Raw genomic sequence first — 27,475 nt, 5'->3', positions numbered from 1 at the left:
ACAGGAAGCTCTGGAAGGCATCCAAAGCAAAGCCATGCCTAGGTGGCGATGTCCACTCAATGAACACTCAATGTCATAATTATCTTCCAACTTTTTCTCCGGAGAACATTAGTCCCTGTACTGAGGCTCCACCACAGTGCTGAGTCAATTACACCAACCCTAAGAAAAGACATAGGATGAGCACAGCGGCCAATCACAGTGTCCAGGCCTTGTTGTTTGTATACACATTTATCATTTCCAGATCTTGGAGAGAAAAAAAAAAAACAAAAATAAAAACAAAAAAAAAACAGACCAAAGCCCATTGTGGTGGCACAAGCCTGTGATCTTAGGGGACAGAAGCAGGAGGATCAGGAATCCAGGACTACTCTTGGCTACACTGTGAGTTTAAGGCCAGTTTAAAATCCTGTCTTAACCGGACACGTTCAAGTGCACATGTGCAGAGGCTAAAGTTTTATATACAGTATGTGCACACAATCTAACAAGTATCTCTCAAAAACTTTACAAATTACTCTCTGATTCTAGCTATTAAGAACTGCTCCATGGATTTGGTATTATACATGCAGTATTACTGGGGGAGAGCGTGCCGCTGTGGTCCAGTACTTGTTCATGATAAATGCTGTGTGTACTAGGGGAGAATGCAGTACCTCAGTAGGTGTGTGCGGAAGCATGTGCAAGGCCCTGAGTTCAATCCCCAGTGCTGGGGGGTAGGGGGCAGGGAGATGGGGGGTAGGGGCAGGGGTCAATATCTGAAGCTGTAGCTCCTTTACTACGGTAACAAGCATTCAAACAGAAATCTATCCCCAACTATTTTTCGACTTGGAATTTCAAAATGAGACAAGGCAGTCTTATAAATAAATGAAAGGGCAAAATTGGGCAGATTAGAGCCCTGATTATGATTAACTTGGTATGAAGGCTTGAGATTTCTACAGCTAAGATATTCACTTTCTCACCAAATATACTATTTTCTTTTCATTATCAAAAAGATCTGTGCACCTGGATTGGGTATTTATTTTTGGTTAGCAGTAAAACACCCCAACTAAAATCTTAATTTAAACCATGCCTAGGGCAGGGGAGATGGCTCAGTGGGCAAGGATGCTTGCCACCAAGGCTGAACTGAGTTCCACCGCTGGAATCCACACGGGGGAAGGACAGAAGCGGCTCCCACAGGCCGCTCTTCACCTCCACACATGCTGTGACACATAGGTAATTATTAATGTTTTTAAAAATCACACAAGACGGGCGGTGGTGGTGCACACCTTTAATCCCAGAACTCAGGAGGCAGAAACAGGTGGGTCTCTGAGTTCGAGGTCAGCCTGGTCTACAGAGCAAGTTCCAAGACAGCCAGAGCTACACAGAGAAACCCTTTCTCGAAAAACTATTAATTAATTAATTTCACAGAAAATGCATTTGCTATAATACTTGATGGGTAATCAGCAATGTGTCCTTTCAAGTAAATCTAAGAGTTATCAGATTTTAGAGATAAGTAAAGATCACGTAGTTACATAAAGCCAAGAAGGTAAGAAAATCAAGACTGTATTTTAGTGCAGACCTACTGCTCACTCCACACACTTGAGGAAGACAATAATGTAGAGAAATTTCCTTGGTAACCATTCTTCACAAACTTTCTGTATTTGGTTCTTGCTCTGGCTCAACAAACTAAGCCAACTTCTAAAACTAACAAGACCTGAACTCAGGACGAGAGAAAGGACTCTGTAGCTCTCTTGCCCAGGAATGCCTTCACAGCCTCATGTCAAGGAAACGCGGGAAAAGCAGGCTGGGAACCACGGGTGCCAGCATCTCACGGCTCAAGCCCACTGCCTCTCTGCCTCTTTCCTTCCGGAGCAGACACAACTGCTCACCCATTACATGGACTGCAAGTGCCGGGAGGCCTTCGGCTTCCTGCTGCGTGGGCTTCTTCCTTCACAGAGAGGAAGGAAACTCTAATAACACACAGGTTCTTGGTGGGGGACAGCTGAGAGCTGCCATTTTCTTATTTATCAATTATCTCCCCCACAATCAGCAGCTTCAACTCTGAAAGAAAGGGTAACCTGGAGTGACAGGAAGCAAAGGGTAACCTGGGATAACAGGAAGCAAGCTGATCCTTGCACTCAAGAGTTGTTCTTTTACTATGGAGTGAGGTTGCCAATAATGCACTAGTGCAGTGTAAGGAATCACTTGGGACTGAAGGGCTGACCTAATTCCATCTTCCCCTACAACTGCAAGGTGAGGACAGACAGAACTCAACTACAGAACACAGTCTCAGACGACTGAATCATGAAGGGGTGGTGCACACCTCAGTATCGCGTAAAATGCTGTCAACAGCTCTCCGCATCCACTTTCTAGAAAACCAAAGTTCTGTCCGACTCGTTTCCTCATGGAAGAGTTTTGGTGAAATGCAGAGAATTTCCTGGGAAGAAAGGCTATTAATGGCTACCATGGCTTAAGGGGTAGCATTATAGGGCCGCCCCAGTCTGGAGGCAGTAAAATGCATTTCCCCCAGCAGCCTCACACTCTCTGGGGATGCAAGGCCTGATGTGGCAATTTGTCAATAGCCTTTCTGGTGATCCTAGGCACTAAGTACCCTGACAGCCTGGATCCAACTGTGTCCTTCCCAAGGCCCACGCCTCCTCAGGCCAGCTGAACAAGCAAACCTAAGAACCCCGAAGACCATGAGCTGAGGCTGCTAGAAGACATGCAGCATGTATGGGTAGTGACACTTGATTCTGAAGGGGAGAGAAAGATGGGGTCTTTTGACAACTGACCCAATTCACAAATGAATGGAGAAACCTTTGCTAGAGCACACCACAGAAATCATCTAACAGAAGTAACTTTCTGGGAAACTTAAGCTGATGCTAACCCAGGCTGGTGGCACACACCTGTATCCCACCACAGGGAGACCACGCTTGAGGGCAGCCTGGGCTAACACAATCAGACTAACTCAAACAACAACCAAATAAAACTTTGAATGACTGGAAAATTCACATGAAGTCTTCTCTCAGCTCCGCATCTGAGAAGTTCAAGCTCAGAAATGTAAGAAAGTCAAGGTCACTGGAGCAGCAAGATTGCCTCCTACCAAGCAGGAGCTTTGTCTACTTTGTTGCAAGATCAATTTCCATTTTTAGTGTGAAAATGGTCTACTTCACTGCAAGGTAAACTTTCTATTGTTAACAAAAGAAAAAGGGGGGACATCACAGAAACACCCCCAAATTCTCTCAACACCAATAACACATAGAAATCCAGAAGAAAAAGAAAAAGCTATCAACACAACACGTGAAGGAGAGAAGCTGGCACCGACCTGCTGCTGTGGGTACTGCATGCCTCCCAGGGCCCCTGGAGCCCGGCCCTGCATGCTGAGGGGATACCGCTGTGCGCCCGGGGGACCATAGGAGCCTCCTGGGTATGGACTGCTCTGCTGCGGCTGGGAATGGGGGTGAGTGCCCATCCCATACAACTGCGGCCTCTTCATCACCATTGGATCCATGGGACTGCCCTGTGAGGAGAGAAAGAAGTGAGATTATTAGCTATTGCTTGTAACAAGTGCAGCCTTGGTATTTTAATACATATCTAAAACACAACTATCTAAATGTTGAGATTAAAGACCACAATTCCAAAAACTAAAAATCCAGAACATTAAAGGAAAAGGACTTTTTTAAACTGACTTTCAGAAAGAATTTTAAAATTAAGATCTGAAATGGACAATATAAGGTAAATTTTTATTTCCTAAGTACCTAGAATCCTAAAAAGCACAGAGAAAACAACATGATTACCAATAAAGGCAAAGATAATTGGCAACATTTTTTTATTCAAAGTGACATAGAACAATGACATTTTAGGTCTGAGTCTACAAATCCTGAGGGAGTCTTAGTGGTAAGTATTCACGGAAGTAAAAAAGAATTTTAGATAATACAAAATGCTTTTAGATCAAAATTCCCAAAGATATCTAGTATGCAGCAATAGCCCCAGACTATGAGTCACAAGCTTGTAAACACCGTACCAAACACACTAGTTCAAAGCTAACTCTGAATTTTATTTTTGGTCTGGTGAGTCAGTCCTTGGGCCTCAGGGCCAAGACCAGAGAGGTCGGAGCAGAGGTCAAGCAGGGCCTTCCCAACCAGGGCTGTGACAGTGAGCGCTACATGGGAAGCCCCTCAAGCGAGGCCACAAGGTCCACAGCATTCACAAACAGATCCTTCCTCCCAACCCTGCTGTGTGCCAGGCTCCCAGAACACAAGGCAGTAAGGATGTGAGGTCTCTCAGGGAGGGCTGCAGACTGAGTGGGAATCTAGGCTCAGGAGAGGAGGGCTGACACAGAACTCCAGCTTCAGAAGCTCACCTGCCTGCTGTGCCTGGGGACATGGAAGCTACGCGTGTGTGTGATGCAGGAGACTGAAGATTTACTGAAGAAGGCTGAGGCCAGAGCATGAGCCAAAGCCTGACAGGTCATCTCGGGCTGTCTCTTCGGATGACCCTCTGTGTGCTTTTATAGAAGGTTGTCATGAGAGCCACCTGTTAGGACTGCTCTCTCAGGAAGTGGCTGAGAGAGGGTCAGGCAGGTGAGACAGATGTCCTGAACCGGCAACAGAGATGAGAGGCTACAAGGCCAGACTCCAGGCGCGCGCGCGCGCGCGCGCGCGCGCGCGCACGCACACACGCGCACACACACACACACACACACACACACACACACACACACACGGACTCGGAGTCTACAAAGTGATGGAAGATGGATGGGTGGTAAGACACAGATTAAGAAACATGCAATGGGGGCAAGACTGGGAACCAACAGTGATGTTGACATGAAAGGTGATGTTTCCCTGGGCAACAAAGTAAATAAATGTTCAATAAATACAGGATGAATCAGCAGTAAAGCCCATTAACTTTATTCAGGAAGAATGGTCAATGAGGCAGAGGATCAAGAGTGTGAGGGCAGCTGGATATAGTTTGAGACTGCATAACAAGACCCTGTTTTGAAAGGCAAGTGGGAGAGGGACAGAGAGAACGATTGGCAGAAGAATAAATTAGGAGAGCAATACCATTTAGACAAAAGGGGCGGGGTGGGGGGTGGGAGTGGACCACAAAAAAACCTAAAGTGTCTGAAACTGCAGTCAGAATTCCAGGGAGCATGTTGTCATCGAAGAGAAGGTAATTTCATGGAGCAACAAGGCAGGCCCCATAGTGAGGGTGGAAAGCCTGTACCAACATTTGGCTAGGACAGGTACCTGCTAAGCTCTGCAAAGAAAGTGTCACTGCCAGAACTGGGGCATGATGGTGGAGGTGAAGACAGAAAGAAGAGCAGAAGTAGTGAGCCCCACAAACCACAGCTGAGGGAGGTGAGAAGTGCCAGCTTCCCCTCCCTCCACTTCCCACCACAAGATTTCAAGTGGTCATTTCCCTGGGGGGTGAAATGACCAGGTGAAGTCACCCGGTGGAGGTCCATTTTCGTGAAGTGATGAGAGCTGTGTGCACTGACTGATGATTTTAGCAGTGAGGGTGTGCACTACATCCTCACGGCGGCACAGAAATGAGCAGCCATGATGATGGTGAGGAAGATGGGGGGCGGGGATAAAGACATTGTGATCCCAGTACAGGGATGCAGGGGTGCAGGCAGCTGACACACTGCCTCAGTGGCAGGAGAAGAGAAAGGAACTGTGGGAAACACCTGACCTCGGCCAGAGCCGCCCCCCACCCCAGGAACAGACCTGTGGATACAGATCCTGCGTGGACAGACCACTGCGTGGAGCACAGAGGAAATGGGTGGACCCCTGGGTCACACCACCTACAAAAATTCACAAGTTTGGGGATTTACAGTCTATTACTTTCACCAACCAAACACTTTGAACCTAAAATAACTGCAAATGAACAGGAGCATATGGTTTTACTGCATCGATACACTGCTCTCCCATAACCCCGGCCTGCCTCACAAACACACATGCTGGCACGTCTGTGGTAACACCCAAATCTAGAACCAAGCATTTCCTCTGAGTATTTACATTGCAGTGTGCACTTGTGAACGGAGGGTGTAATTTTTCTCCAGATTTTCTTTCCAACGATAAAACAAGACTTTCTTTGGCAGTGCAAAAAATCAAGGTTGAGCTGGTAATTTTAAAACCAGCCGAGGGAACAGCGGCCTACAGAGAGGCTGCATACGTTCCCAATCAGGTCAGAGACCCATCAGCCCCGCCCTGTAGCAGCCCTGTGTCCCGCATTCGCTCAGCCAGCACAAACACAGGAGGGGTCTACTCACCCCACTCTACCTAACGCCCAAGCTAGACTGCATAATGAAAGCGCAAGGTTTAACGGGTGAGATGCGCAGAATGCCTGCGCTGGGATGCTAGCCCCTGGGATGCATGCCTGCCTTACCAGTGACGAAACTGTTCCGTACTATCTGTTTCGGCAACCCAGTCCTATTTAAAATGCAGTTAATTTGCACTTGAGTCAAAAATGTTAGCTTAACCCTGAGACTCCTGAAATTCAAGAATGTGAAATACAGATTATCTCCATCTCAAAGGCATCAGACCACTCATGAGACTTTATGTATGAAAGCTCATACCTACTCATATAACACATATTATTTAATTTTACCCTTCTCTCCTTATATTCTATTACTAGGCACTCATCCACAATCCAAATTCATCCCTCTGTGAACCTGCTGATTTGAACATTAAAACATGTAATGAAGTATTTCAGCTTCACTCCAGCTCTTCACTCATTACTAGCTTTATAAAGCAACTAAAACTTCAATCAAAACCAGGACTTTTCCTGAAAAACTAAAGGCTAGGTCAGTCCTCATGTGACATATACCCGTAAATAATTTTATGTTTGTTCTCATTTATCCTGTTAGACTATTTCTAGAGTATGACCGTTTTCATTCCTCACACAAAATGCATGCTGTGCCAGGCACCATCCGCAGTCAAAGGTCCTCCAGCACCTCACCAAGTGGGTGGTGGTTCCTCTCCAAGCGGCATTCCACAATGCTGCACGTGAGTTTCAATCCCATGAGACACATCCCTTGCCAGACTGGATTTTATTACTTGTTAAGACTTTCTCAGAATTCTTCTGTATTCAAATAGCCATGCTTTTCTCCCTCTCTCCAGGTCACACACACTTGATGGTGCCTGGTCTTTCAGGTAGCCAGTGTCTTCCCACAGTCTCCATTTTCCCATCCCAGGAAGTGTGAACTGAGGAAGAGTATGGTGCAGGTTTGAAAGCACATCTGTGTACAGACTCTAAGCACATGGAAACACAGTCCAGCTATATCCTGGCTTCTAAAAGCTGACCTGGGAATTCCCTTCTGTAAAGTATCCACCCAAAAGACAGCAGCTCATACATCTCTAGCATAAGTTAGAGCATCGCTCAGGGTCACTTCTTCAGAATATGCCTACATACGTATTTATAGCAAAGATACCTAAGTAACTTTATTTTATTCCTAAATATCAAATTAAGGGCCTAATTTACTGAATGTTTTGCTATGATTTTCTTAGCCCAGTTTCTTAAACCACAAACTGGATACAGATTTTGCAAAAGTCCTCAGAAAGAACCATCACATGTCCATCTACAAGTGTGTCTACACATCCCGATTAAACAAAAGCTCACAGAGAGGGGAGGGCCTTCTTCTTCTCAGTCACTGACTGGGGAAGGGAGTCTCTTTCTGGTACTATTCCATCACCTAGAAAGCTGACAAAAATAATCAAACCTAGTATGAACAAGTATTTGAACAAACAGGTATAAGCAGTATAAATGGGGGCGAGCGAGAAGGCTTAGAGGTGTAGTTCTTGCCGACAACCTGAGTTGGATCCCTACGACCCCCATGGTAGAAGAAGGCAACAGACTTCTGCTGCTGCTGTGGGATTATCTTTTTGTACACTGTGAAGATGTGTCTTTGCCAAGGCGCCTTCTGATTGGTTTAATAAAGAGCTGAATGGCCAATAGCTAGACAGGAAGAGGTTAGGCAGGACTTCCAGGGAGAGAGAAGAACTGAAGATGAACTTCACATGGCATAGAGACACTGAAGAAGTTGGACATATAGTACAGAGGAGAGGTGAGCCATGTGGCAAAATGTAGATTATAAAAACAGATTAAGTTATAAGAGCTAGTTGGGAACAGGTCTAAGCTAAAGGCCAAGCTTTCATAATTAATAATAAGTCCTCATGTCATTATTTGTGAGCTAAAGGCCCAAAGGAAAGTCAGACTACATCTGCAAGTTGTCCTCTGGCCTCCACACATGCTCTGTGAAGTATATGCACAAGGAGATACACACACACACACACACACACACACACACACACACACACACACACACACACACACACACACACACACAGAGTTAGTAAGAGCCACCAAGTGCCTGGAACTCTGCAACCTAGAAGTTCAAAGAAAAATGGAACCAACTAAACTAACCTAGCATCACAAAAGCTATGCAGGAGGCATACTACACCAGCACAGAGGGATTTGTGAACGGATGGAAGGCGTGCACAAGACAGGGAGAGGTTCTCAAGTGTGATGCACACAAGTTATGGCTCCATGAAAACTGGTGATGACGAGGAAGCCGCTGGGACCTGTGAATAGCTGCCACCGTAAAGAATCTTATCCAGCTCTGGTGCTTACAGTGCCCCGACCTTCTGCGACGGGAAGGGAGGGTGAGACCACAGTCCACAGCTGGGCTCCCCGACAGCGTCCCTGGCTCAGGGCAGAACCGCGTGGGGCAGGTGGGGCTCACTCTTGCCCACCAGCTGTTTGCCCCCTCGCTGCACATCATCAGCACCTGCTCCCACCCACGGGACGTGAAAGCACCTCCAGGCTGCTCTGGGACAACTTGTGCAGGGGTTCGTGCTGCTCTTTGCCCCTTATGACCTTATGACCTTTCTTCATCGTCTGCGGAAGATTCTGACTTCACTAGTGTATCCAGATGACGACAGCCAGCCTCGGCAGTTTTCACAGTTTTCACCTTAGACAGAGAGGACCTGGATAACTGTGGTCACTGGGCAACTGCTTAGGAGCTCTGGCTGATCACAGAAAGGAGAACATCTTCAGAAACACAAAGTCAGCAGTGGTACCCAACCAGACACTTGACAAGTCATACATGCATATGGCAGACACGCGTGAAGCCAGCAGTAATTCACAAGTGACTTTCTTGGGAAAGTGCTAAAGGCCTTAAAATCATCTTAAATAGAGTTTCTCCAGAGAAGCAGGGCCCCAAAGCTCTTCCTCCTTTCAGAAAGAGCACCTAGTCCTTGTCAAGCCTTAAAGTGCCGTGGTTCTCAGTTACCACAGAAACAAAGGCCAAGTGCCTCGCATTTGGAGGTCACAGGACGGCTCCGAGGGGCAAGACATGATGCTTTCAGGTCTGATCCTTAGAGTTGGGAAACTTACATCCTGCCCCTGAAACTGTGTGTTCTGACTTGTTCTGGGACAGACTAGTCCGTTTACGACCAACCTAAAACACTGAACTTCACGTATGGAATCAACAGTCTCTACCAGATTCTCCTATCAACACAAAAGTATCGGCTACATTATCTGATGATAAAGGTGTACCGTAGATCGAGGATATTAGACAAGGCAGAAGAAAAGGCCTCACTGCTGGCTACCCCAACACGGCAAGCTACTGATGCCCCAGACCATGATGCCATTAGCGTCGTGACAAGAAGGTGGCAAAAATCCTAAGGACTACCCACCCTATTCTGATGGATCACCACTGTCAACGTTCTTGGGTTTTGATTCTGGACTCCTTAATGCATTGTAGAATTGTGGAATTGTAGAATGATAGCTGATGATAAAGGGCATGAGAAGCGAATTATTTTGTTCTTAAAATAATGGGGCAGCAATTTTCATTTATGCCACTTTTACTGATGTAAATGTGCCTTGATACATAAATTTAGAAAAAGAGGTATGTGTTTTCACATACATGTCATCACTGAACATGGACATGGACAGCACACACTTGGGAGGCTGAGGCAGGATTTGGGGTTCAAGGTAAGTCTAGGCACATAGCAAGACCCTATAATTTTTGGGGGGGGGTCTTTTGGTTTCTTTTTTTTAGGACAGAAAAAAAGAAACACAATATCTTTTCCCAGTTACATTTTAAGTTTTATCTGAGTTTAAAATACCACCATTATTATTAGAATTATTGATTCCATAAAATATATTATAACCTATAATAAAAAATAGGTTCCATAACTGTCTATGAAAAGTAACAGTGCAGTGGTGGCGCACGCCTTTAATCCTAGTACTCGGGAGACAGAGGCAGGAGGATCTCTGAGTTTGAGGCCAGCCTGGGCTACGGAGTGAGTTCCAAGACAGCCAGGGCTACGGAGAAGCCCTGTCTCAAACAAACCCTGCCCCTCATGGAAGGCAGGGAGGGGGCAGAGAGGGAGGGAGGAGGGAGGGAAAGGAGAGAGAAAGTAACGATCTAGGATGCTAACAGCTGGGAGTCTTAACTCCTAGAATGCCGGGGAAGATAACTGTTTGAGCTGGAGTGGTGGTACACATTTAATACCAGTGCTGGGGAGGCGGAAGCAGGCGGATCTCTCTCTCTCTCTCTCTCTCTCTCTCTCTCTCTCTCTCTCTCTCTCTCTCTCTCTCTCTCTCTGTGTGTGTGTGTGTGTGTGTGTGTATGAGTTAAAGGCCAACCTGAGCTACAGAGCAAGTTGCTGGCCAGCCATCCAGGGCTACATAGTGAGACCTTGTCCCAAAAATTAAAAAGTAAACAAATAAATAATCGATGGTGTGCTGATGTCCCAAATCGTACAGAGTCAGGAGTTCATAGAACCACCCTCTTGGAAAGTCATCCAAAGCCTTTCCCGAACCATCAATGACAGCAAACCTTCATTTCCAAGACCTCTCAATCCCTTCTCCCACAAGCACGAGTCTCCCTGGTTAAGGAGTCGGCAATGAAAAAGAGCCTCACTGTTCCTGCTCTGTACGAACCGCACCTCACCCCAGGTGTCTATCACCAGGAACACTCTGCGGCTTCCTTTTCTACATGGCAGGCAGTTCCTTGTCATTTATACATGAGTTTGTCTTCACACCTTTGGGAGGTTATCTGAGACACCTAGAGCTATTTCTCTTCTCAAAGTAAGAAATGCCGATTCTCACCCCTTTAACACAAAAGCTATCACGGTAAGGTCCTCGCTCACCTTCTTCCAGAACCTACACAGGTATTAACGTGCCCTAAAATTTCTGCTCTCTCCACAACCTTCCCTCATCTGTGACTAAAGCCCATTTGTCCCATCTTACATCAGACAGCTGGATTATACCGGACAGTTAAGCCATGTGGCAGAAGTCTGTGTATCTGTTTATTTTCCGTTTATTTCTGGTCACTGTTCCTAAAGACATGCTTGTTCAGATCCTGAAGGACCTCTACACACAACTACATTTCCTAGCTTCACACCAGCCGCCAGTGAGATCAACGTGCTTCAGTCAGTCTTTAGCCACACCACTAACGTTCAAGGAAGGCCGAAGAGCCCAGGGACAGGTCTGCACTTTCACAGGGACTCACACAAACCCCCACATGGGATCGGGAGCACCCACACGCCTCCTTCCTTTACCACTCCTGGGAGCAAGCACAGGCCCACCACCCCTGCCCAGCATCTCCATCCTCTCCTGTACAAAATAAACTGTTCAGTGGTCCGAAACAGAACCAGAGGCAAAGGACACAGGACCTCAAGTCAGATCCACCTGGGTGTGAACCCTGCCTGTTACTTCCAAGTCACACTAATTTAGGAGCTGTCTTAGAGTCACACTCTCTCTGTGTGGCTGGGGACTAAATGAGATATCACCAGATTTACCCCATAAGAGCTTCCTAAATCTCCTTTCTTCTTCAGAAATCAGCGAACTCAGAGCACAATTGGCCAATAATTTATTTTCTTGTCTCCCTGGCAGACTACTGATTGAGGGGGAGAGTTTTCCGATTTGCCCACACGCCCGCCAGTAGCACAATGCTGGACAGGATGAGCACTATGGACCGGCAAAGCCACGACTTACCAAGTCACACGGCCTGCCAACAGCAGGGCTCCAACCACAGCGTAGGACTGCATAGGACTGTCAATCACCAACGAGGCACTTCAGACCAACCTTCCCTTCCCTTAAGTTCATGCACACCTGGGCTTCTACTACCCCACCCCCCACCCCCGTTCCCTTTACCCAATGTGTCCACCTCAGCCTGGGTGCCAACAGGACCCTCTCCCCTCACTGGTTTCTGCCTAGAGAGAACACCTCATCCAGTTATGGCTCCCTTCTCTCCCTCTCCACCCCAGCCAACTCCAATCACAGTGGCCTCCTGGAGCTCTGGGACTACACTTATTTTCCCACCAAGATCTTCCAACAAGCCACTCCTCAGCCAAGAGGAATGTTCTATAGAATTCAACTCCCCCGTCTTCTCCTTAAGGAGCATCCCTGAGCCGCAGCCACAGCAGACCACCCCCTGACAGCCTTGTGCTGATCCCTCAGGGTGCTCCCGAAGGTCACAAAGTCTCCGTGAGTTTTACTGTGTGGTGATTTCTCTCCTACCTAGTCTGTCCCAAAGAGTACAGAGGGTGAGGCTGAAACCCCAAACATCGGATCAGCGGCCGGCCATCATGGTAGCACTACCCAAGTTCAGAAAGAAGAACAGTTTAGGTTCTCTGGTTTGGGTCTGATTTTTATAAATTAGTAAAAACTTAGTATTAGTTTAATCCCCAAAAGTTCAGCAGCTTAAAAATCAATTCAGTAAGTAAATTGTTCTCTAAACCACACTTTTAAATTTAGTTTAGCAAATGTAATAATCTTGTGAACAATCAAAGTTTGTGTGTGTGTGTTTAGTTTATTACAGGGTAAATTGGGTCTAAATGGAATATCAAAATAATAATGAAAGCTATTTCCATTTTCCCTCAGACTCTTACTCCCGGCATCCCAGAAACCTGTAAAGCTTTTAACGTGGCGGCAGCACCTTCCCCTCTTCACATCCCTAAGCACGCATGCGCTACTGTTCCGACTCTGTCACTGCACAGCCCAGCAGCAGGCTCTTACTTAAAGAGAGAATGACATGGTGGCATTTGCCATAGAAATACAGACTAAGATCAAGAAAGGAAAGTGTGTGTGAATGTGTCAAATTTCAGCCCCACCACCTGCAGCTGAAAAGCCTCCACCGACCTCCATGTATCGCAGTAAATTCACACACACACACACTACCAACGATGCCACTCTCAAGGTGTCAAATTCTTACAGAATAGGAGAGGGTATGTCTCAAATATTCGCACATAACAGGCTTCTAACAAGATTTTATTCTCATCGGTATTAGAGAGCTCTATAATTCTGAAATAAATTTTTTTCAATGATGTAAAAGGTACGGGAACCCTTGACCCCCACCATGGCCCAGAAGACAGTCCCGACGGGAGTCTCTTGAGCCCCCATGAGCTGCAGGCGGCCGCCACTCTCAACTAGCACTTTGCAGACACCAACGTGCCATCTCTAGTGCAACAAGAATCTGTCATCGGGGATGCCTGGACCCATCACTCCTGGCTGCTCCTGACTGGCTACAAAATGAGGGATAAGTTATTCAAGAGCGCTGAGCCACGGTTCCCCATCTCTCAAAGGGAAATAACACGTCCCTCCCTCTGAGTCAGCAACTGAAATGCCAGTGTCACTTGGCGGGAAAGGCAGCTTCACCACAGCCACACCTGAGGACAGGAGCTGGACCTGCCTGTGGTCTCAACACTGCCCTCAAATCTCTCTCAAGCTGTTTAACTGGCAGGGGGTGGGGAGGTTAACTGGGTCGTGTTCACGATGGCAAGCACTCTTCCCCTGAGCCATGCACCCAGCCCTACTTCCTTAGTTGTTAAAATTAGCAACTTTAAAGCTGCAGCATAAAAAACACTAATAAACTATAAGCGTCAACCCACACCTGCACTTCTGGACAAAACACTCACTCCATGGTGACACACAGATGCTTCCCGAGACATGCCCCCATTAAGTATGCTCTTTATCAGAGCCAATGAGACCTTACGGTGACTCCTATTTAACAGGGATGTGCAGAAAAAAGTTAACATGACCAACATATAGTCAAATCTTTTTTTTTTTTCACCTCCTTTGTTTTTTTTCAAAACAGGGTTTCTCTGTGTAGTTTTGGTGCCTGTCCTGGAACTCATCTCCTTTCCAACAAGGCTGAGAAAACAAATACATGATGGATGGATGGATGGATGGATGGATGGATGGATGGATGGATGGATGGGTGGGTGGGTGAGTGGGTAGACGGATGGACGGACAGACGGACAAACGGGTGGACAGATGGGTGGACAGACGGACTGACGGACAGAATAACAAAGGTGGCAAAAAGCTAAGATCAGCTGTACCAGACTCAGACAGGTACATGGCATCGCTCTGTAGTGTTCTTACTTTTTTTGGTCAATTTTAAATGCACTCATGCCAGGGTGATGGAGTGCTAAGGACAGCTGACAGCCAAGGTAACCGCTACATGCCACTCAAACCCACAGCACCTCAGAACTGTGAGTGGAGACCACACAGAGAGAGAGAGAGAGAGAGAGAGAGAGAGAGAGAGAGAGAGAGAGAGAGAGAGAAAGGGGTGTGTGTACAGTAACAGGCTGGGGACAGGGCTGCATAAAAAGTCACAAAATACAACACTTTCAGTTACTACTTTTAATAGTTATTTATTTAGACAGGGTCTCACTATGTAGCCCTGGCTAGCCTAGAACACTCTGTAGAGACCAGGCTAGCCTTGAATTCAATCTGCTTACCTCTGACACCTGAGTGCTAAAATTAAAAGTGTGTCCTCCCATTCCAGGCTCAGAATTCTTTTATAAGATTTTACTCTTTTTAAATTTTTATCTTCATGTATATGTGGAGGTAAAAGCACTCGCCACCGGGAAACAAGTGTGGGGTTTTCAAACTCAGCGAGGATTGAAAAGCTGACTTCTCCAAAGTTGCAGGTGAAGAGACAGAGGAAGAAAAGGGTTCTGGGGTCAACTCAGAGACAATCAGCAGTTCAGCAACTTCCATGGTAGACTAAGGGCTGAGGCAGGAACAGGGCCCCTTACAGGGCTTACCTCTCCAACGCTATCCTAAGGACGGCTGCATGTTTTGGGCAGCAGAACAAACAGCCTAGATGTTAAGCAGCCTCGGTTGTCTGAACTTCAGTTGCCTGGTTTGACAAGTCAACATAATAACAGTATCTATCAGTCTGAGCCTAGCACACCAGGTCCCAGTGCTGGGCACATGCGGGGGGCGGGAGGGGGGGTCTCAAAGGATGGTAAAGACTGTCACTACCAGTGGTCACTCCTCTAGCTGCCCACTCCTCACAGGCAAGATGAGGGGGCTAGAGAGAAGGCGGGGGGGCCCTCGCTGTTCTAACATCCTCCAGCTGCAGTGTATTCCAGGGTGTATGGGCCATTAATGGTGCTTCCCCCTTCTGCTCATCTGACCAGAATCGGAGCAGTCAATTCTCTTGAAGACGTGAAACCCTGAGACAAGACTCACCTGAACACGGTAAGTTCCACCACCATTCAAGTCTTGACCCAGCCCTCCTGCACACCTGCACATCCATGCCCGATGTACACATCTAGTCTAGAAAGCCTTTACCCAGCATACCCTTGGCCACCCTGTAAACGGAGGCAATTCTTCCAAAGCCTGCCTTCCCAGGGTCCCACCGTTCACAACTCTCACTGAACAGGCACTAAGTATTTACCCCGAGGCCCTGCAACTGTTTATCTGCCTCTCTCATCACAGGACGCTGTCCTGCAGACTGGAAGAGTGTGTTCTTCATCTTCATCCTCCCCATAGTTAGAACTTCGGACCAAAACAAGGGTCCTGCTTCAGTCAGTCAATTTATAAATGAGACCCAAGGACAACTTAACCTTTACCTCTCTCAGAGTCATCCCCTTCTAACACCTTACAGCCTTGCTAAAGGTCTCAATTTTCAGTAAAGACAACTATGAAGCCTGATCCAGAGCATGGCTCATGACAGGCTCTTAATAAATGTTTGCTATATGGATGTGAGGAAGACATCCAGCTGTCTCCTATTCCGAGCGTGACTTCTCCTGGATTCAAATTAGAAGGCTCCAAACAGGCGTGTTTTATTTCCCTGCCATAATGTCACTCTTTCCAATAGTCCTAAAACATTTCCCAAGCTCTGCTGATTGCTGTTACTGTAATTAAGAATGAAAAATGCCTATAAAGCACCTGCCGCGCTTTAAGATTCACACACACATTACCATCAGAAGTCTGAAACACCCATGTGGATAAAAGACCTGTTTAACTCGGCTGAACTCAGGCCCATGGGGGCAACTTGCTTCTTTTCCTTTTCTTAATTCAGTGTGTATGGGTATTTTGTCTGCATGTATGTCTACGAAAGACGTGCATGCCTAGTGCCCTCGGAGGCCAGAAGATGGAGACAGATACCCGATACTGAAGTTACAGCCAGTTGTGAGGCACCGTGTGGGTGCTGGGAACCTAACCCAGGTCCTCGGGAAGAGCAGATTGCTGAGCCCTTATCCCATCTCCAGCCTTCCAACTACTTTTTAAGAAGAACAATGAAAACATGAACTATAACAATACAAAAGCATGGCTGTGTATTCCATTTCACTGTTTGCAAAGGCAGGACAAGCAACCGAAGCCTGAGGAACAGGAAGCTTGACCCATCCACCCCGATTAGGACATAAGGCTACCTGCAGACTTGGCCAGTAAGAGCAGCAAGTATGCTGGTCATATATCCTTAGCATCTACGGCAAATTATTAATCAAGTCCCACCTGAAACAATTTGTTAAATTGATTTTAATCACTGGGCCTCTCATGTGAAGCTTTGTATAATCAGCATTTCATTTACAAAATTAATTGCCTGATTGATTCTCAGGAGGCAGGAGCTGTCATTAGCCTCCTGTCATAAGCGCTGAGTAGGGTGTCACAACATGAGATCCTGACAGCATGAAAAGCACTGCTGTTTTCAAAAGGGATAAGGGGAAAGGGGGATGGAGAAAGAAACCAAGAAGTCACATTATCCCCAGGCCGGAAGAAAGGCACAGTGTCTCACATGACCCGCCAAATGGATTCACAGCAGCATCAGCCTCTTCGCTGCTGGAATCTTGAAACTTGCACCAAGATGCCAAATCTATCCTTTCTGCACATATAAACACACATCATTCATCTTCAAAAACACCTGAGTACCTGTTGGATACAGTTTTATTACTAAATTTCTTGCTCACTATTTGATAGTCTATCGATAATTGATGAGTCTTCATCTAAAACCTGTCATCACAATCAATTAACAGAGATTAGGATATAAAATATTTTAGGAGATCAGTGAGAAGGCTCATCAGGTAAAAGCGTTTGCTATGCAAGTCTGACAATCTGAGTTCTACCCCCGAAACCTACTCCAGAAAGTCGCCCCTGACCCCCACACATGATCACAGAGCACACTACCTGCACACACACACATACAAACAAAATAATTTCAAACTATTTTAGTGTAAAAATTAACCACTGAAATACAGAACAAGTAGAGGGTTTTTCATTGATAATTATCATTCTCCCAAAACTGAGACCATATTATCCACATAACCATACCTCGAATGCACCGTATAAGTGTAAATCTAGCCAAAGAATGCACTTTTTCTTAGCATTAATTTGCATTTTCAAAAAGAATGTCCAACTCACCTAAATCCTTAAGTCTTGGAGACCCCACCATTCTTGCTCCCCAAACTCACTTGCACGCCCTTTGTCTCCAGCAGTCCACAGCAGACTGACCAGACTAAGCCAAGATGCTTCCACAGGCATACAATAACTTCCAAAGCATAGTGGGAACAATACCCTCTGGACACAACCCAATTCCACACAAGGCCTCTTTCAAACGGGTCCTGAGGAACGGAGCCCTAATGAACTTTACCTTCTCTTCCCACAACGAATTTTAATCCCTATGTATGTCCTTAAAATTCTTTAAAAACAAAGATCCCCTTACAAAATCATTCTATTACCTTTAAACCAAGTATTTTATTTGCTGGCTTGGTGAAGAGAGCTAATTGGTACATCAGACCAACCAGCACGCTGCATGCCAACATGACAAATCCATGGTCAGTGACATCTGCACACCACAGAGGTGGGCTGGAGGGTGGTCCTGGTGACCTCCCTCTCCACAGTACCCCACTGCCATTTAAGTAAAAGTAATACCTACAAAGGGCTTTGAGAGGCACCATGAATGCATGTCCCTAAGCACACACACTGATCCATTTAACAACAGGATTTACAAAGTCAAATACATCCGTTCAAACTTCTGGATACAAAATCAGGGTCTTAAGGGAAGACAGAGAATTCTACTGCACAGGTCAAGTTGGTGAGACGTGACACTACCCTCAAACATTTCACACTAGCAAGAGTCTATGTGTGTCAAAAACTGTAGCGAGCAGAAATTCCAGGTAAAAACAAAGGCACGCTTCCCGTCCTGGCTCCATGTCTGTGGCTGTTGCAGAATACCTGAGACAACTTAAGGAGGAAGGGCTTGTCTGGCTACCAAGTCCAGGTGCCAGGCCATCGTTGTAGAAAGTCCAGGCAGGAACTCGACACAACCAGTCCTATCACATGGACAGTGTCAAGAGCAGGAGAAACAGACCAATCAGTGCCCATGAAACTGGGCCGCCATATCAGGGGCAGCCCTCCAACTCAATTAACCAATAAAGAAAAACCCTCGGGCTGTAGAGATGGCTCACCAGTCAAGAGCACCGCTCCTCTAGAGGACCCAGGTTCAATTCCCAGCACCCACATGGCAGTTCACAACTGTCTGTAACTCCAGTTCTAGGGGCTCTGACATCCTCACACAGACATACATGTGTGAGGCAAAACACCAAAGCACATAAAATAAAAATAAATCAAAAGGAAGGAAGGAAGGAAGGAAGGAAGGAAGGAAGGAAGGAAGGAGGGAGGGAGGGAGGGAGGGAGGGAGGGAGGGAGGGAGGGAGGGAGGGAGGGAGGGAGGGAGGGAGGGAAGGAGGGAAACCAACTGACTCTCACAGGCTCACAGGCATGCTCACAAGCCAGACTGATCTAGGGAATTCCTCACTGAGATTCCTCCCCGGTGGCACTTGGCTGTGTTGACAATGAAGACAGGACCTGGGGCTGCCATGAGTGTGAGGCGAGGCACAGTGACACAGGCCTGTCCTCCCAGCACTCAAGAGACGGCGGCAAGAGGTTAGGAGCGCAAAGTCATCCTCGGTTACATAGTGAATCCGAGGCTAGCTGGTCTACATGGCACCTTCTCTAGAAGGGGGTGGGGGGACTTTCAGTCAGATCATAGCTCTTGTTTGCGAAGCGGGAAGGCACTCTGTGAAGGAGCAGCTTGACAAGAAGATCAACAGGAAGGCTTTGAGGAAAAGCCCTGCTCCATCCTTCCCAGGAGAAGGACCTGGGGGTGGGGGTGGGGGGGTGCAAAGACATGTCTGAATGTGGGAACTTGATAGGGTATGGGGTAGAAGGAGTTTACACTTCTCAGAAGGAAGCTCTGAGTTAGAAATGGTTTAGAGATTCAGAGGAAAGAGGAAAGAGGTTTCTTCAAAGGCCACATTCATCTAATCAACCATCCACTGACTGTTCAAACTGAACCAGTGCTCGTGTGTAAGGTTCTGTGAAAGGCAGGGATGTGAGAAGCTGACGTGACAGAAAACAGGACCGCTCGGTACAGATTGGCACAGGGACGGCAGCCCTCCGTGAGGAACGAATCATCACAGATCATCTTAAAAGGGCAGTGGGGGCGGAGCAACCACAACAAGCGGGCACCAGCACCCAAGTGCCCACTGTGCCCTCGGGACGGTAGACTCTCCGTACAATTCATGTGAACTAAAATCCTGCAAGGTAGTTACCACTAGTCTGGTTGAAGAAAACCGAATTCTCGAGCAGGCAGCCTGCCCTTGGGTGGTGAAATATGACAGAGTCAGACTTCCCCCAAACGTGACTCAGGAGGGTTTCTAATGGCCATACCAGTCTACTCCAATGAAACCAGCCAGCTCTGGATAAAACCAGGTCCATTCACTAAGGAGAGAGGAGGAGGGACTAGAGGACTTGGGTTTCTTAAGCTTGTTGGATTATTAAAAAGTGCCTCACAAATAGCTATTTTCCCGTCACTTGACGGCGAATAGGCAGGGAGCTGGGAATGCTGTGATGGGGTCTCCCAAGTGAAGGCCGACCACTGGGCAAGCCTGGCAGGTCCCATCCTGGGAAATTCATATGCTGAGGCCCAAACACCGTCACATGCTCTAAAGAATGCACCTAACCGTCAGCTAAGAAACAAAAGGAGCGTGGGCGAGGCAAGCTCCCATCTTCTAGTACCCCCTCCCTCCTCACTTAACCCTGCACATGAACAGAGACCACAGGAGCAGCCCAGAGATGCGGCCACCTCCAAGCCAAGAGGAAAGAATGAAATAACTCTGCTGTCACCTTTCCCTCAGGTGACACCATGCTCCAGGACTGAGAAAGCGTTCTCTTATTTGAGTGGTATCCAGCCTGTGCCATTTATTACGGAAACATGAGCGGACTAACACAAACTCCGCCATCTTATGCCTCTGGACACTCCACCTAGAGTGGGCAGAACTGTACACGGCCCCCTGAGATTTATCCTCCTGGGAGCTACAGCTTTGTGTAATCCCCTCCCCTTAAGACCTCTACTTGCACCTATCCAAGAAAATACTGCAAATGTGCAAGCATTTTGCGGATGTAATTCTAGTGCCTAGTCAGTTGGCTTTGGGGTCCTGAAAGAGTATCCTAGCTAGCCCTGACCTACTCAGGTGAGACTTTTAACACAAAGTCCCTGCCACACTGACTCTCCCTCTACTGGGGCACCGAAGAAAAAGCAAACTGCTGTGAAATCTCCAACCTCAAGGAATCATCCTGCCACCACTCTGTAAAAATGCCCCCTCCTCGGTCCTGCACAGAACACAGGCCAGACGGCAGCCCCGACCTCTAGAAGGCACAGCCTTCTCGCAGGAGCCTGCAGCCGGGCTCCACTTGACACACTGACAAAATCAAGGATTCTCCTCAGCCGCTGACTTACTTTCCACAGCCAAAGGGAGCAAATCCACGTGAGGAAAATGAAGCACACGCTGCACACGGCCGCTGCACACTGCTGCGTTCAAGTGGATTACACCTGTAGCTTACACCCTCCATGCAAGACCCTGCTGCTGCTCAAAAGACCAGTATTGGTGGCGGCGCTGGAATGGTTTCATGACTCGGAGGCTGCTGTGAGAGGCTCTGCTTCTCCCATCTCCAAGCAAAGTCCAGTCACTAAGACCTGGGTTCTGTGATGGCCACCCCATCAGAAGATCTGCAAACCACCAAATGAGGGAACGCCTCTCTGTGGCTCACAGACCTTAAAAGCGATCTCTGTGGCAACTACCATTTGGTTCGGGGTCTCCTGGATGGCAGAGGGTGAGGTAAAGAGGAGATGGTTTGCAAAGGCCAAGGAAAGCTGCCTCAGCTCTGTGCCAGAGAGCACTGTGAGCATGAACCCACTTCCAGCTGGGCAGGCTGCAGCAGGTGGTCCTCGGTAAACCACAGCTACTACCGCTGCTGAACCTAGCAGGGTACACGTCACCGTAATGTGACTATTAAGGTCACCCTGAACCATAAGCCAAGTCACGGGAATACAGACGATGAGCACATATGGGAGTTGAAACAGGTGGATAAACTCTGTGTCGCTACCTGCTAGTGCCCACATGACTGCGGACATGGAGGTAAGAGAACACTTACTTGTCACTGCCTGTATTTCCTACTGAAGCGGCCATGGGTCTTTAACTCAGAGCCCGCCTCCACCTGCCAGTCTTAACAGCTCTGCCATCCTGCTCCCAGGACCATGTCCGCTGTAGGTGTGGCAGGCTGAGGCTACCTGACCACATAACAAACGGCCAGGCTTGCCCAGTGATCGGCCTTCACTTGGGAGATCCCATCACAGCATTCCCAGCTCCCTGCCTATTCGCCGTCAAGTGACTTGAAACTGACTGTTTGTGAGGCATTTTAATAATCCAACAAGCTTAAGAAACCCAAGCCCTCCAGCCCCTCCTCCCCTCTCCTTAGAAAAAGGCAAATCTTGAAACGCCCTTGGCAGGGGTGGCAATGATTTGCCCAGACTCACCTAGAAACTTCAGCTAATCTCCTACTTCTATATAATGCAACTGATTCATTGGCATCATTTTACAATTCTGATGAGGTTCCTCTCAAATCCTGTTTATTAAATTGCTTCCTTTAAGCGTGCATGGTTACAAATCTGTTTCTGACTAAATCAGGTACCATATGAAAAGATAATACAACAGTGGAAGAGCCCTCCAGGGATGGCTTCATCTAGATCTCAAAAGTAAAACGGGGCTGAAATATTACAAGAGACAACCTAATTTAGGAACAGGACTCCAAGATCAATGGAGTATCAGTCCAACCAGGATCCTGTGCACAGAACGTCACTCTCACACAAAGCATGGGAAGCAAAGACCAAGGGACTCCATGAGGAGATCCCGAGCTGCCGCTTCCTCATCGGAGGGTGGAGATGGTCTGCGTCAGAGTGCAGCCCACAGAGCGCCACAACCCCGGCCTACAGGAACAGACTCCAAAGCACAGAGCGCACTAAAGCAAGGAGAGCACAAACAAGCGTGCAACACGTCCAGAGCACAAACAAGCGTGCAACCTGTCCAGAGCACAATCAAGTGTGCAACCCTTCCATGCTGGCCGCTGGCGTTCTACTTTCCAAGGTATGAAAATGAGTCAACTGAGTGAAATAGACATGCAGATAAAAATCTCAGAAAGTGATCATTTGAATCTGCTGGGCCACAGGACTTTGATTAACTTCAGTGACAGATAAGGCATGCTCAGATGCACAAACTTTGAAGTATTTTCCCCAAAGCCCAATGGGGAAACAAAAATCCTTAATACTGTTTTTAATCATGGATTTTTAGTCCTCCTAAAACTATAATCTTTTTAAAGTTTCTTCCCTTTCATCAAGCAAAAATTAGAGCAAACCAGAACAAGGGCTGTCCTTTATATTTTAAAACCAGACAACAAATTCACACAACTAATGAATAAATCCTCATTAACAGGCAATCCCATTAATTTTATTTTACTTACATATATAGCATGTAGATTACAGAAAGTTCTTTAGCTTTGGAGAGCCAGCATGTTTCTCCAATATTTTTAAATTTTCAGTTGAAAGAAATTTTAAATACAAGCATAAAGGAGAATGAAAGGGCCAGGCAGTGGTGGCACACGCCTTTAATCCCAGCACTCGGGAGGCAGAGGCAGGCGGATCTCTGTGAGTCCGAGGCCAGCCTGGTGTACAGAGTGAGTTCCAGGACAGCCAGGGCCACACAGAAACCTTGTCTCGAAAAACTGAGGGGGTGGGGGGGACAAGGTAGTACACATCTAAGAATCTGTGCTACTGGAGCAGAAGAGAACTGATGTTAGCGCTCTGATTCAGAGTCAATAGGCTGGGGCCCACACACTCTATATACCCACGAGACAGGTCATCAAGAAGACAAGAAGCAATTTCTTCAAGAGACATTATTTACAAAATTATATGCCTATGTTATTTAGCACCATACCCTCCCTCCAAAAAAAGAATGGGAACTGAAGTATTTCAAGACCCACAACATAGACGCCCCCTCTCTCTGGCGCACCTATAATCTCAGTATTTAGCAGGCTGAGGCAGGAGGTCTGTAAGTTCAAAGTTAGTCTGGGTTACATGGCAAGAGTGCATTCGTGTCTGTGGATATGAATTAAGAGGTAAATGTCACCTGATCCCGATACATAGTCCTCCCCACCCTATTTCTGAGCTCAACAGAAATGTTGAAAGTAACTTGGGGGTGGGGACACATAGCTGACACCTTCCAAACAGAAACTGTTCTTATCCTCTCTCAGTGACTTTGGCAGTTTCAATTCTGAATTAAGTTTGAGATGTCTGCCTCTGCTTTGTGCCACAGCAGGGTTAAAGCTTTGCTGGCCTCACAGCTGACCATGACGGCCTGCTTTTCTGTGGTAGGTTTTGGACAGAAACTGTTCAAGACGCCACCCAGCAACCCGAGAAGCCCAGAACCGCACTGGAAGCTGTCACACAAGGGTCACACAGGGCGCGGCCTAAAGCCCCTAGGCTGACTCTCAGACTAGTCCTCTGTCACCTGCCTCGGGGGTGACATTCCAAAATGACTCTGTGACCTGCAGGAGAAACAATGTCACAGCTGTCACCGTTCAGAGGCTGCTCAGACAACAGGAAGTCTTCCTACCCTCAACACATCCAGTTGCCCTGAGGGAAGCAAGCAGGAGCAAAGGCCAGGGGATCCGTGCTGGCTGTTTTACTATCATTGTATACATTCACATGCAGCATTTTAACCAGCATAAACTAGAATAAAATGCACTTCAGGTTCTGGAAAGCAGTTTGGAGGGATGAAGGTCTAGCATGGGAAAGCAACTATCTGCACTAAAGCCAAGCCTGTGAAAGACTGTGAATAGTCAACTTGCAGGGTTTTGCCAATGCCTGAGTCTTTTATAACGAAAACATATTCAAATACTCTGACTTTGTAAGTCAAAAAAAAAGACAAAAATTCAAAACTTTAGGAGTGAAATATAAAGAAACTGACAGAGTTCTTGAACGAGAAGAAAAAAAACCACTCAGCTGAATGGTAGACACTGAAAAAAAAAAAAAAGACAGAATCAAGAATCTGCTTTGAAAGTTTTGTGCTCACCGATTTCCAGAATTGTGTGTTCTGCTTCCTCACTCCCCATCTCAGGTTCTTCATCCAATACATGGAAACTCCCAGCCCCAAGGCAGCTAAGTGATTGAGTGGAGACCAAAATAACAAAGTCTTGCCCATCCTCCAGCCTAGCTGGAGATGAGGCCTGAAATGAAGCACATCCTGTCCAGTGGTTGGCAAACTAGAGTCCTCCAGCCAAATCTGGTCTACTATCTGTAGAAGTATGGCTGAGGAAATAAAAATCAAAAGGATTCTGACATGCACGCTTATGCAATAGTCAAACCGCAGTGTATGTGGTTGTATATGTGGTTGTATATGTGGTTGTATTGGCACACAGCCTATCCAATTGGTGTCTGCTTTGGTGCTAATGGGAATTCAAAGATGAGCATTCAAAGCAAACACCATCCGGCCTGGAATCCTAAAATATGCACAATCTGGCCCCATACAGGCTAAGTTTTCTAATCTTTGATCCAAATACCTGCACCGTCTTAAGCAGACAAATCACAACACCCAAAAGGGAGTGTGTTTCGGTTTCAAGACCTGGCCTGAAGGCAAGCAGTGTCCCGAATGATCCACTGTGGTCCAGCTTTGCTACAGACAAGACAAGGACGCCCACCGACCCTCCCATGGTTAGTGTGAGGACAAGATGAGAACACCACCTTGGAAATTTTAAGAAAAAAGCCAACAATCAACTTGGGTTGAAAATGCAAAGCCAAGAAACCCTGTGAAACACTTTGTGAGATATACTTCTGGGGTGAGGGCCACTTGCTCACACTGAGAACTCATTTCTCCATTGGTCTGTAGGGACCCAACCATGGCTACCAAAAGCACTTTCCTTTGCTGGTTTAGACATGTTTACGTTTCTTTAAAGAGCTGTGTGCAAATGTGTCGCTTACTGAGGACCAAGACAGCACCTCTCCCCTCCTTAGTTCACTAACCCCATGTCATGGAGCAGGAAGCAGAAGCCCAACTACATTGATGGCTCCAGGTCCAGCACTGAGCTGAGGTTAGTGAGTGTGGAAGCAGAGTGGCTGGCACATGCAGAAACCAGAAGTGAGCTCAGGAAACAGTTTCAAAATCAAACTGCAAGGGTTCACAACTGAAAATGCATGGAGCTCCCCCTGCCTCTATTTTTTGCCTAGGTATGGAAAAGAAAGCTTTAAAAGGGCAGAGGTGACCTTTGGATAGAGGCCAAGCATACGCCCCCACTCCCCCGACCCCCCTCCTAAGAGCAGGGAGAGCACATCCCACTGGTAGTCACAGCAACCCCGGGAACCGCACCTGAAGCCTGGTGAGCCAGTGCTAGGACAGCACACTTCCCAATGCTGCCCCGAGGTCACATGATCAGCCCATGCTGCACAGCAAACTCACCCAAGCTGGGCACGCAAACTCACAGCCTTCAGTCTGCTCTCTTTCACTGAGCGCAAGGTGCCGAAGACCCAAGCAAGAACAGTGATCTATCTACCACGGGGGCTTGAAGATGCAGTGCCGAGAGCCAAGCCACCGCCCGGAAATCCTGACAGGGCCTTGTCAGGGTAAGCTGAGGAAGAGACGACGGCCTCAGCAGCATGAGCAAACTACAGTCATCGCGTCACAGTGGTCAGGTGAACCCTGTGAGGAACCATTGCCAAGGAAGACATCTTACCTCTGAAAGATGCTGTACCAGCACTGGCCACCGGTGACATCACCCATCCTTTTAGAACAACCAAGGCATGTGGACATTAGGACCACACACATGAAATAAAAAAGGCTCAGCTGGCAGAGTGTGAGCTGTGAAGGTAAGGATCTGAGTGCAGGCAGATCCCAGCACCATAAAAAAGTCTGTAACCCCAGGGCTGAGAGGTGGAGTCAGGGGCCCCCGGGGGCCTTAGTGACCAGCCAACGGGCAAGCTCCAAGTTCACCAAGCAACCCTGTTTGAAAAATAAAGGTTGAACAAGATAGAGAAAAATACCTCTGCCCCTCACACTAATAAACATGGGGCACCGCATCACCATCACCCAAACACAAGAAAAAGAAAAAAGAAGAAGACATAAAAGAGACGCTGTGTTTGTTCTGATTTTTCTGTTGCTGCTTTTTCCAGCCAAATCAATTCCCTCTTGGTGATAAAAACTCGGCAGTTCCTACTGCCTGCAGAATATGCTACAATCTTCTCGTGATCCACACAACTCTTTAAGGATGTGCCCGACTGTCAATCAGTTCAAATTGAGGGGTGTTCTTTAGAAATTGTCCAATGAGCAGGGGACTCCCACATCTGCAGCTCTTCCGGATGCTGTTCAGCACTGTGCCCCACACTTGGCCTGGAGTATCTGAGTCCTCAAACCATAATCTGAAGTGAGCATTGCTCAGCTCTATCACACACACATACATTCCTATGACACAACCACATAACGGAGGCACAGCCCACCCAAAAAACACCAGCCTATTTGTTGAAAAGCTCAGTAAGGGCTGGGCGATGGTACCCTTAGTCCCAGCACTTGGGAGGCAGAAGCAGACAGATCTCTGTGAGTTCCAGGCTAACCTGGTCTACAAAGCAAGTTCCAGGACTGCCAGCACTGTTACACAAAGAAACTCTGTCTCAAAAAACACAAAAACAAAACAAAATATATAAAAAGATGCAAAAGGCAAAGGTACTTTGGGCTCCGGGTGGTGGGCTGGCGTTTGCTGTCTTCCATCCCTGTACTTATAAAAAGCTGCATCAAGTTTGGTGACTAATGTTGTGGATGTTCATATACACAAATACACACTTATAAGCACATATGTTCCTATGTATTCATGTATTCCT

At 47.1% G+C, this 27,475-nt stretch overlaps 1 protein-coding gene across 5 annotated transcripts in view; it reads right to left on the bottom strand.

The window, feature by feature from the left end:
• Arid1b (AT-rich interaction domain 1B) overlaps window positions 1-27,475 on the bottom strand; it is a 377,401-nt gene that overhangs the window by 327,469 nt on the left and 22,457 nt on the right. For all 5 annotated transcript variants that reach the window (XM_076552846.1, XM_076552847.1, XM_076552848.1 and 2 more), the window contains exon 2: window positions 3,296-3,490. In XM_076552846.1, coding sequence (XP_076408961.1) covers window positions 3,296-3,490 — 195 coding nt within the window. The remainder of the gene's footprint in view (window positions 1-3,295; window positions 3,491-27,475) is intronic.

The sequence above is a fragment of the Peromyscus maniculatus genome, chromosome 16 (genome assembly GCF_049852395.1).
Source record: "Peromyscus maniculatus bairdii isolate BWxNUB_F1_BW_parent chromosome 16, HU_Pman_BW_mat_3.1, whole genome shotgun sequence".
Lineage (NCBI taxonomy): Eukaryota > Metazoa > Chordata > Mammalia > Rodentia > Cricetidae > Peromyscus > Peromyscus maniculatus.
This window is presented reverse-complemented; position numbering and strand designations above follow the sequence as displayed.